Genomic DNA, 12,286 nt, shown 5'->3' with positions numbered 1-12,286 from the left:
GGAGGGAATAGCCATGGTATTGGTAAATATATATGCCCCGAACTGGGATGACGTTGAGTTTTTTAGACGGATACTGGGGAAGATTCCGGACCTAGATTCACATCGACTGATTATGGGGAGAGAATTCAATACGGTCCTGGATCCAAGGCTGGAGCGGTCGAGTTCTAGGTCTGGGAAGGTATCAGCTATGGCAAAGGAGCTCCGGGGTTTATGGAGTGCATGGGGGAGGTCATTCCGTGGAGATTTGGGAGGCCGAGGAGCAAGGAGTTTCCATTCTACTCCCATGTGCATAAGCTGTATTCCCGGACAGACTTTGTTGTTATGGATAAGACGTTGCTGGCTGAGGGGGTAGATGCTGAATATTCAGCAATAGTGGTGTCAGACCACGGCCCACACTGGGTGGACTGGCAAGTCAGCAAAGGAAAGGCCCAATGCCCGTAATGGAGGTTGGATGTGGGGCTATTAGCGGAGGAGGAGGAGTGTCAGCGGGTTAGGGAGGCCATGAGGGGATATATAAAGATCAATCATAAAGGTGAGGTTTTGGGGGGGGGGGGGGGGGGGGGGTTTGGGAGGCACTGAAGGCGGTTCTTAGGGGGGAATTCATCTCAATTCAGGCCCATAAGGGGAAGGCTGAGTGGACTGAGTTCGACAAGTTGGTAGGCAAAATTCTATAGGTGGACAGGAGGTATGCGGAGTCTCCGGATGATGGGCTTTTGAAGGAGTGTCAGAGTTTGCAGCTGGAATTTGGGCTCCTGTCCACAGGTAAGGTGGAGGGACAGCGGAGGAAGGTAAAGGGGCGGTGTATGAATATGGAGAAAAAAAAACAAGGAGGCGGCGAGAGAGAGAGGGAAAGTGAGGAATACAGAGGGGAAGGTGATTCTGGATCCGGCGGTGGTGAATAATGTGTTTCAGGAATTTTACAGTCGATTGTATAAATCGGAACCCCCAGCCGGGGAGGAGGGTATGAAGCAATTTCTGGGGGGGCTGGAGATCCCGAGAATAGATGAGGAGTTGGTGGAGGATTTGAGAGCCCCAATTGGGCTTGGGGAGGTTATAGACGGGTTGGGGGCGATGCAATTGGGTAAAGCACCGGGACCAGCCAGATACCCGGTTGAGTTTTATAAAACGTTGGGGCTGTTCCAGGTAAAGGTTTTTAATGAGTCAAGGAACTGGCAGTTCTCCCCCCAACGTTATCGCAGGCGTCGATTTCCCTTATTTTGAAGCGGGATAAGGATCCGGAGAGCTGTGGGTCGTATAGGCCAATCTCCCTGTTGAATGTGGATGCGAAATTGCTTGCAAAGATCTTGGCCACAAGTACAGAGGATTGTGTTTAGTGGGTGATAGGGGAGGACCAGGCGGGATTTGTTAAGGGAGCTTCAGGAGGTGGCAGCGGACAGGGATTGAGAGATTTGGGGATCTCTTCATTGAGGAGGGATTCCCGAGCTTGGAGGAGCTAGAGGAGGAGTTTGAGATGCCGGGTTTGAACGGGTTCCAGTACCTGCAGGTACGGGATTTTGTTCGGAGGGTCTCGGAAACATATAAGGAACTGATGGAGTGGGAAGGGGTCCCAATCGGGGAGGTGAAGAGGAAGTGGGAGAAAGAGCTTGGAGGCAAGTGGAAGTTGGGTTATGGGAGTAGACCCTGAGGAGTGTCAATGCATTCTCGTCATGTGCCAGGGTTAGCCTGATCCAGTTCAAGGTGGCCCATAGGGCTCATATGACTGTGGCCCAGATGAGTAGGTTTTTTGACGAGTTGGAGGACAGGTGTGGCGGGGTGGGGGGAAGAGAGAGAGAGAGAGAGAGAGAGAGAGAGAGAGAGAGAGAGAGAGAGAGAGAGAGAGGTCGACGTTTTGGCCTTTGCCTCCCTGGTGGCCCGGAGATGGATTTTGCTGCGATGGAGGGACTTAGAGCCTCCAAAGTCGGGGGTTTGGGTCAGTGACATGGCAGGTTTTCTTAGGCTAGAGAAAATTAAGATTGCCTTAAGGGATTTGTTACAGGGATTCGCTCAGAGGTGGCAGCCGTTCATTGACTTCTTCAAGGAAAACTGACCATTAGCAGGGTGGGAGGGTGAAATGAGGGGGGCAAGGGGAGGCATGAAAGTGATGAATAAGGGCAGGGAATCTAATGTATGGGTAGTTAGGGTTTAGGGCTGGGGACGAGTTGGGTATGTTATTGTGGGGTTTTTGCGTGTGTTGGATCTCTCTGTTGTTTAAAATGTTAAAATTATAAATGTCTCAATCCTGATTGGTGTTTTGCGAAGAGGACCAGAGATAAATTGGAGAAAATCCTTGTTTGACCATGGCGGTCGGAGTGGGCTGGGATGAGGCCTGTCTTGCAGTGGCGATGTTGCTGGTGATCGGGCTTTAGCCTCAGCCTTAGCCTCAGGATGATGGACGCCATTGAGAATGTTGTTCTGGATGAAGATCTCAACTCTGTGATGTCTTAGAGCTCACTTTAAAAATTTGCGCCATATCCTTGGGAGAATGGTGGAGACAGATGAGAGTCCTTGCATTTTGCCTTGTAAGGGTCTGCCTTTGTGACCTTGACAGCCTGCTGCATGGCAAGTCATTTATCCTGATGGGTTCGGCAGGTAGGGGCTGGACAATATGTGTCTGTGAGCCCGGCAACAGATGGGAGGCGAGTTCCGGATTGAGTTTGAAGATTGGCTGTTATGCTTTAGTAATCTTGATTGGCGGGCTGGACATATCAGGTTCGACGGAGCACAGTGTATTCAGTGTTTGAGGCCTGGGGTCAGTTGGGCCCCCCCGTGCACTGGCCTTATATTATCCTATCCTCGATGCTTGTCTCGAGGGGTTGGAGGTGGCCGTGTGGATCGAGTCCCCCGCACCCCAGCCAGGGCCTAGGGCTGTGGGTTGCTTGGGCGCCAGTGCGACACCATGGTAGCAGTGAAGGTGCTTTGTTCGTTGGAATCCTTGAGGGATCCTGAGGTGCTCATTGATCCCGTCTTGATGTCGGCCTTCTCAAGCGACATGGATGGTGTCATCATCCTGTAATTCTTCTATATTCCTGGATTTTACTTATTGTTGATTACTTATTGCGGATTTTTCTCCTGCAAAGGCGTGCGAGATGCGAGCATGAGGGAGAGTCATCTGTATCCTGATATAGCAAAAATCATGTTGAGTCAATTATGTGAAATGATGTCTGTGCACAGCTTTACCTCTTTTTGTCATTGTGTGTTATAATCCTTGTAGTCATAGAAGGGGAGTGCCTTTTTGACACCCCTTATCTCATTTGTAATGAATAAGAGTGGAGCCAGGGCAGGGTGATGGTGGAGTTAGGTGATAGGGCTGGTTGTGTCCTTAGTGAGATTGAGGATAGCCCCCCAGTTAGAGATAACCATATAAAGGTTTTTATTTTGCTTTTTTGAATTTAAGAATCCATGCCTTTCTCCTTCGGTGGCCAGGGCAGACCGGATTCCTTTGAACTCTTCGTTGAGTTTGGAGTTTTCCCTCTGGGTACTTTTTGAGCTATTAGAATGGGAGAACATGAGTGGTGGCACATGCTGAGCTGGGTTTGGATAATCCTTGGCTGGTCTATTAAAGAGATTGTTCTCAGTATCCTCCCCATGATGGCGGACAGTGCTGAGTGCTAGTTGACAATCTTAGATCAGTCCGGGCGATCGTCCCTTAGGATTTTGCATTCTTTTTCTTGCTCTCTTCATGCAAGCGAGCAGAGTGCTGTTACCAATCCTGGTCCAGTCTGGTGGTTCAGGGGAGGTTCCCCTAGTTGTACCAGGGAGCAGGGAATAGCACAAGCCACCCCCCCCCCCCCACCCCTTCCGGTCCTCCGACCCCCACCCCCTCCAAAGTGCACAGCTTTTGGGTGCCTTGACAATTTTTCTCCTCTTCAGTGATGGGATTGCCCTGGCTGGGGCTGGTGCAATCATCCTTTTTTTCTTTTCAGTAGAAATGGGGGTGGAACACTGCCCTGGATGTGGTTGAAAAGGTGCAGGTTCAGTTGCGTGGGGGGGGGGCATTGATTCCCGTGTGTCGGGAGGGGCTGGGCTAAGCCAGGTCCGGCGCTAGGACAGGTATCCTGTTGCCCCCTGGAGCTTGGGATGTCCCTTCTTGAAGGTGCCTATTAGGGACGTCCTAAGAGGCTGGCTATCGCTTCTTCGGTGCACTGGGGCGCAGGGTTGAGCCGAGTCCTGTTTTATGGTTGGCATCCTGTTGCCCCCTTTGGGGGTGGGCTGCTTCCTTGGTTGAATAAGTAGCTTGTTCTCTTCCTCATCGATAAGTAGTTGGCGTGTACCAGAAAAATATCGAACCCTTTGTGATATTATCAGGTATTGCAGTACCCGAGAGGCTGAAGACCACTGGTTAAACCTAGGAGTTTACAATTGGCTGTTTTCTATGTAGCTCCACCCTGACAGGCGGGGTATAAGAACCGGTGCCGTCCCAGCAGCCCTCATTCTGTACCGAAGCTGCTGGGGAACAGTTCTAGTCTATTAAAGCCTTCAGTTATGTTACTACCTCGTTTTAATAGTAATTGATTGTGCATCACCCTTATCCTTTGTTGTGTTGTAGTTTACTTCTGGTAGCTCAAGTTCTTTTTTCTCTCGGTCTTACATTCCAGGGGAGGGCTAGGGGGGCACCCTGCTCTGTCCCTGACCACCCAGTGCAAGGAATACCAATACTTCCATATGCACATTAGTTTGCCCAAAATTCCCACTGTCCTTTCCTCTTCATCGCCAACTCACAATTTCCGCTAAGTACTCCCGAAGACTTCCGGTGGTGTTGCACGTTGGGTGGCTCCTGTTCGAGGCTCATGAGAAAGATGGGAGGAGTGGACCCGTGGAGGTTTCTGCATCCGAGGGAGCGGGAGCATTCGCTTTTCTCCATGGTGCATAAAGTGTCTTCGAGGAAAGACATTTTTGTAGTAGGGATGGCATTACTGGCTGGAGTCAAAGGATCGGAGTACTCTGCGATAGCGATCTCGGATCATACACCGCTATGGGTGGATGTGGTCTTGGAAAAGGGGGCGGCACAGATGCCAGGGTGGAGAATGGATGTGGGGTTGTTGGGGGACCAAAGTTTTTATGATAAGATTGGGAAGGTGATGAGGAGTATGTGGGATTCAATTTTACAGGGGAAGTTTCGCAGGTGGTGGTGTGGAAGGCCCTGAAGGCAGTAGTAAGGGGAGAGGTGATATCATTTAAGGCTAAGGTGGAGAGGGAGGAGTGCCAAAAGTTGATAGAAGAGATGTTGGAATTGGACAGGAGGTATGATGCGGGGGATGCGGACCCGACCCTTTTGGGAAAAAGGAAGGAGCTTCAGGCAAAGTTTGACCAGTTGTCTACAGGGAAGGTAGTGCCCATTGGAGATGGGCGAGTGGAACAGTTTATGAATACGGGGAGAAGGTATGTTGGCTGGCTAGCTCCGGAGGGAGGCAGAGGCGAGGGAAATAGTCCAACTACGGGATAGGACAGGGAAATTGGTGGTGGCTCTGGAGCAGATTAATAAAATTTTTGAGGGGTTTTATGAGAAGTTGTATAGGTCGGAGCTGCCGGGAGAGGAGTGAGAGATGAGGGAGTTTCTGGACGGGTTGGAGTACCCGAGGTTGGGGGAGGAAGACAGGGCAGGGCTGGAGGGTGAACATGATGTGACAAGGAGGTAATCAGGAGGATGCGGTCAGGGAAGGGGGCAGGGCCAGATGAGTTCCCAGAGGAGTATTATAAGATGTTTAAGGACTTCTGATGGTGGGAATGTTGAAGGAGGCGATAGGTAGGGGGGAATTGCTGCCAGCATTGGGACAGGCTTCAATTTCCCAGCTGTTAAAAAATGACAAGGACTCAATGGAGTGAGTTGTATAGGCCCCTATCACTTTTAAATGTGGATGCCAAGATATTGGCAATGGTGCTGGCGGCTGAAGGTGCTGATTAATAAGGGAATCAGGGGTTATGGGGAGAAGGCAGGAGAACGGGAATGAGAAAAATATTAGCCATGATTGAATGGCAGAGCAGACCTGATAGGCCGAGTGGCCTAATTTTGCTCCTCTGTCTTATGGTCTTGTGGCAAGGTTGGAGGGGTGTCTCCCGAAGGTGATAGGAGAGGACCAGACAGGGTTCGTGAAGGGGAGGCAGCTGTTCTCGAATTTTAGAAGGTTGTTAAATGTGATTATGACACCGAACGGTGGGAAGGTGATGGAGGTGGTGCTAGATGCGGAGAAGGCATTTGACTGGGTAGAGTGGGGGGAATTGATGGCGGTTGTGACATTGTACGTAGGAAACCTCCAAATAGATTAAATCTGTAAATCTGACATTAGTTCCATCATTGTTGATATGCTGTATGATATTTTAAACAAAGAAAAGTATAGCCATTCAATCTTGTATGAAAAAAATGGAACATTTTCTCTCAAAGAAAGGGGGATGAGACATTATACAAATGTGAAGAGCTAATGCTATGTTAAGCCTAGCCACTAGAGGGAGCTAAGGGACAGTACCATACATTGCACTGGCTCTTGGGCTTTCAGGAGATTAGATTGGAGCTGAAAAAGACAAGATTCATAGTGTATTGCAGAGCTAGTTAAGATATAATAGTATCAGTTAGTATATACAGATCATGTTAGTGAGTGTAGTTTAATTCTTACATATACGTTTTCTATTTAGAACACTCAAACTTAAATATTAATAAAATTAGTTTAATTCTTCAAAAGAGCTGTGTGTATCTTTGTGATCACTACGCCTTCCATTCTGGAAACCCCTAACAAAGATCACCACATGCTACCAGGAGTGGACAGTTTTAAATTTTAAGGTACATAACCACATGGTACCAGGTCATGTATTCCAGAAAAGCAAGCAGTAAGAAAGAAGAAAGAAAATAAATCAGCGCATTGCTACATATCTCAAAATCTGCGAAGATAAAAGAAAAACCGAGACCAACATGGATGCTGTGCAAAAAAACAGATAACTCCAAGATGTCCGGTAAACTAAGTTTGAATTGGAACAAAAGAGCTTTGTGATCACATACACCTTCCATCTTGGAAACCCCTCACAAAGATCACCACAGCGGTCTTGGGGAAAGATTTGGGATCGGACTGAGGTTCACGGAGTGAGTACGGCTGCTCTACAGGGAACCGATAGCGAGGGTTCACATGAACAACATGAGTTTGGGGTACTTTGCTCTACACCAGGGTACTAGGCAGGGGTGTCCGATGTCCCCCTGCTGCTTTCATTAGCGATAGAGCCATTGGCTATCGCTCTAAGGAGTTTGGAGTTGTGGAAGGGGATAGTGAGAGGGGGGAATGGAACATAGGGTACGCGGACGATATACTGCTGTATATCTCAGAGCTGAGTACATCGGTGGGGAACGCAATGGGATGCTCCAAAGATTCGGGTCGTTCTCGGGTTATAAATTGAACTTCGAGAAGAGCGAGTATTTTATTGTGTCCCAGCCAGGAGTGGGGGCTGCCATTTTGTAGGGCAGCAACCTACTTCAGATATTTGGGGGTGCAGGTGGCATGTGACACGTGATTGGGGGCGTGGCTCCGTGTGTATAATTTTACTAGTTTGGTGGGGAGGGTGAAGGCCGACTTGGCAAGGTGGGACAACCTCCCGTCATTGGTGGGCCGGGTATCTATTTCAGTGCCTACCGGTCTTTCTACTCAAGTCTTTTTTCAAGAATGTGGACAAGGTGGTCACCTTGTTTATTTGGGGGAGGGGGGGGGGGGGGGGGAGGTAGCCAGGATTAGGAAAGTGGTCCAGCAGCGAGAGTGGCAGGTGGGAGGTTGGGCTTCTCAAATTTGTTATACTATTACTGGGCGGCGAACATGGAGCGGGTGTGGGGGAGGAGGAGTCCCGGTCACTTAAGATGGAATGGAAGAGGGCTCGTGCAAGGGGTCGGGGTGGAAGGCGCTGGCAATGGCGTCACTCCCGATGGCCCTGGGGATGTATTCGGGGAGCCCGAATAAAAGATCTGGAGGCAGTTTAAACAGCACTTTAAGCTGGGGGCCGGGTCAGTCAGGGGAAATCATAGGTTTGAGCCAGAGAGGCTGGATGTGAGGTTTCGGAGGTGGGAGGAGAGGGGATTAGGGTCGTGCATGATCTGTTCCTGGGGGGACGATTTGAGAGGCTGGAGGAGTTGGGGGAGAAATACAGGTTGCTGCAGGAGGAAGGGTTCAGGTACCTGCAAGTCTGAGACTTTGCAAGGAAGGAGTTTCCGAACTTCACGATAGTGCCGGCCCCCTTGTTGTTGGAAGAGGTACTGTCGGCAGGGGAGTTGAAGAGGGGGTTGTGTCGGCGATCTATGGAAAGATTTTGGAGGATGATAGGGTGTCCATGGAGGGGATTAAGGCCAAATGGGAGGTAGAGTTTGGAGAGTTTATGGAAGAAGGGGCAATTTAGCATGGCCAATCCACCTAACCTGCACATCATTGGACTGTGGGAAGAAACTGGAGCACCCGGAAGAAACCCATGCAGACATGGGGAGAAAGTGCAAACTCCACACAATCATCCAAGGCAGGAATTGAACCCGGGTCCATGGCGCTGTGAGGCAGCAGTGCTAACCACTGTGCCGCTCAACACTACTGAAACTCAAGGAATCCTGTCCCCAAAATATATCTCCATTTCTCTTATTGTAATCAACTCCCTATTGTTCCCAGAACATTAAGCTCACCCAACATTACCAGATTAAACATGACTCTCTTGATTTCATACCCAATGGGCAGAATTCTCTCCATCCCGTGGTGACAGGCTTGGAGGCAAGCAAGACCAGTAAAGCAGGGGAAGTGTCACATCAAGGCAACACCCTGGCACATCCCCACTGCCAGGGAAGTTTCTAGCAACAGGCAGGAATGAGGATTGGCTTCCCACACAATGGACAGCCAGTTTACAAACATACGGCCTGAATTACATGCAATTTTCTTTCCTCGCTGGCATCTGCACAGTGGTCGTTTGCCACTTACAGAGGCTGTCAACTTAATGAAGTGGCCTCCCTGCAGGAGTCCAGGAAGCCATTAGTGCCAAATTCCCTAAGAGGGGACCGCAGAGAACATAGAATGTCTCCACAGCACCAGCAAACCAAGCAAAGGAGCTTGTTTCCTCTCAAAGGGGCCCTCCCTTTTAAATAATTACTTGTTTTAATGACTCCAAGAGGACCTCAATTTGACGCATCCTCGTGCTCTCCTACCCACCTTAGCAGCACCCATCTCTCTAGGTGGAGCTGGCGAGGTTCCAGAAAAGCTCTACGATTGGGCCTCCAGCAGCGGTAGCCCAATCGCCATCCCTGATAGGGCGGTGTGCACAAAGGTAGCCAATTAGGAGGTGACTTCCAGGAAAATAGCTCCCCTGTTCTGTGGACTTCCAGACATGGTTGGGCTTAGGACAGCCATTTAGCCCTGACACTGGGGTTCCAAAGCCTGTGGGAAAATCCTACCTTATGCCTCCATTTACAAAGTCGAGGAACCCACCATACGCTGTAATAATTGTCTTGTTAACTTATCCTGCCACATCCAATGACTTATGCATTTGTTTATGGTGGGGGGGGACATACTTGGGGAAATCATGGTTCATATGAAAAGGATCTGGTGTTATTTTCTTAAGAGTTCTGACAGATTATATTTTGTTATAGCTGCAGTGTACGTGGATCACTAAAGTTTCAGTGGGGTGAGAGAACTGAAGGAGAAGAAGAAACTGAGCAAGGAGAAAGGTGGAAGACATAAACAGATGAAGGGAAAATAGGGAGCAAGGAACTGGACAACTGGGGGGCCGGGGGGGGCTCAGTAGCCATCAGAGGAAAGAGCAACAGTGCGATAACCTTAATTTTCATAGAATTGTGCACCTTGAAGGGGCCTTGCAAGCAACCAACAGAAAACTATGGTTGTAGATCAAAGTCTATAGGTGTTCCTACATATCCACATGTGCGACACCCAACTAACAGCAAGCATCTTGCAAAGTTTACCCTACTGTTCCTTTACAAATCGACACACATTCTACAAATCATACTCGAAACATACATTGTTGAATAAAAAGGGGAACAAAATTGTCTTGTGTAGTTACGGCTGCGCGTTTTAACATTCTAATTAAAATAGGTATGGGTGGCACGGTAGCACAGTGGTTAGCACCGTTGATCCACAGCGGCAGGGACCCAGATTTGATTCCCGTCACGGTCTGTGCAGATTCTGCACGTTCTCCCCGTGTTTGCGTAGGTTTCCTCCGGGTGCTCAGTTTCCTCCAACAAGTCCCAAATGACGTGCTTGTTAGGTGAATGGGACATGCTGGATTCTCCCTCAGTGTTCCCGAACAGGCGCCGGAATATGGCAACTGGAGGATTTTCACAGTAACTTTATTGCCTACTTGTGACACTAATAAGTATTATATCAATGATCAGGAGTCATGTACCTAGGTAGCTTCCATATTTAACTGTATTTTCATCATCTGTGTAAAATAGCAAAGAATTAGTCTTTACATTCATGACAGCGACAGTTCCAGTCCAGTACTGAGATCCAGGAGCTCCCATTACGATTAAATCCTATAATCAAAATGTGGGGTTAATGTAATGCACAAATTCATTGAGCAAAAATAATTGTTATATGTGAAACAATCACTACTCACCTCGGTCAGAAAGCTGGCAATTCCAGCCTGACATAATCCTTTAGAATGATCAGGTGACCGTTTATATGCTAATGAAAGAAAAGGAGTTCAACTGTTATCACAAAATGGCTTGTTTTGTATATCTGTTCCTTTTGCAATCAAGTACTATGCTGAAATATGTTTTTTTAAAGAAGTAAACTTCCTAAATGTTGCCCAAGTAGGCAATATTCTACTGTGTGATTAAGCAGCCCACCGTGGGAAATAGAGTTTTCTTTTCTTGAAATTGCAAGCCTGCAATTTCCTAGCTGACTGCTTTCAGAGTTCCAGATCACAGGGTTATTCCCAATAATTCATGCTACATTAAATTCTCAAAAGTACCCATATCAAATAAAACACAACATAACAAGTATGACACGAGAAAATTTAGGAATAGAAAAGAGCATTACTCTCAACAAGCATATCAATAGCACTATTCACCTTTTCAACTTCACCAAGAATAGTGCCAAATCATTCATTCATTAAGTAAAATCTGCCCAACATTATGAGCTGCCAATACTCAACTTTTGTCCATCTTTTAAAAATGAATCAGCCCAAGGAGGTGACTCTTCAAATTATGGGAGGAAAGGCTATAGACAATGAAGGCCAAAACCACCCTTGTCTTTTGGTGACGGCCCATCTAACTTACACACTAAACATTCAGCTGCATATGTCGAGCAACAGTGTGCCATTCTGGTAAGGGATTTTCAAGCCAGTTGGTAAAGTAGAAATACCTTTCCTGATAATGGGTTCATTTATGAAGGCAGCATTATATATGTCTGCCTACTACCTCCCTGTCCCAGCAATCTCTCTTTATATTATTTTGGGTTGAACTAATTAAACTAAATTAAACAAACTGAGGAACAAGTCTCTCTTTACACTCTTAACAATAAAACAATGATCAATAAATTAAACAGAAATAACAAGGTTAATCTCTTTTTTGTGTGCTCTAGGTACTTAATTAAACAATGGCCATTATTCTTTCATGGGATGTGGACGCCGATGTCAAGGACAACATTTGTTGCCCTTCCTAACTGCCCTTATACTGAGTGGCTTGCTAGGCCATTTCAGAGGGAAGGTAAGAGTCAACCATGTTTCTGAGAGTCTGGAGTCACATGTAGCCCAGAGCAGGTAAGGGTGGCAGATTTCCTTCTCTAAAAGGACTTTAGTGAGCCAGAAAGGTTTTTACAACAGGGGTGAAACATGAATTAAAAATCCTGCCACACAGAACCAATAGCAATCCATCTGCAGCACAGGGTTGACAAGTGGTTATTGTAGGAATCACACATGTCCCACCAATAAGGTTCTACACTTTTGGGAAGCCTGTCTCTTGTTAATACTCAAGCTGATAAGATACCTTCCATGGAGAGAGTGGTAGAAGTACATGCAGATTCTGTCACTTATTGTGTGAATCAGTGGGCTTAAAACAGATTGGTGTGGCAGCCAGCGGTGATGACTCGCAAAGATCCAGTTGCGTATAAGTTATATAACCTTCACAGTCACAAGCCTTGCAATAGATCTCGTTTGTCAAACCAAGGCAACTTAAGCCAGGATAAATATTCGGGACACTTTCTGACTATTTCTTGCTAGCAATGCTATCCTTCCCGCAATTTATTTTTGACATCCCTTCCAAACATGATATACCTAGCAGTACTAAATCAGTACCTTTCCACTTACTTTAGCCAAATCCACATTAGATAAA

At 47.5% G+C, this 12,286-nt stretch overlaps 1 protein-coding gene across 2 annotated transcripts in view; it reads right to left on the bottom strand.

Moving 5' to 3' along the window:
• Positions 1-12,286, bottom strand: part of itga4 (integrin alpha 4) — a 315,916-nt gene that overhangs the window by 257,408 nt on the left and 46,222 nt on the right. For both annotated transcript variants that reach the window (XM_072477536.1, XM_072477545.1), the window contains exons 5-6: positions 10,570-10,637; positions 10,357-10,486 (exon numbers count right to left, since the gene is read on the bottom strand). In XM_072477536.1, the coding sequence (XP_072333637.1) occupies positions 10,357-10,486; positions 10,570-10,637 (198 nt within the window). The remainder of the gene's footprint in view (positions 1-10,356; positions 10,487-10,569; positions 10,638-12,286) is intronic.

Source organism: Scyliorhinus torazame, chromosome 2 (assembly GCF_047496885.1).
Source record: "Scyliorhinus torazame isolate Kashiwa2021f chromosome 2, sScyTor2.1, whole genome shotgun sequence".
NCBI lineage: Eukaryota > Metazoa > Chordata > Chondrichthyes > Carcharhiniformes > Scyliorhinidae > Scyliorhinus > Scyliorhinus torazame.
Note: the sequence above shows the minus strand (reverse complement) of the source record. Positions and strands in the feature narration are given on the sequence as shown.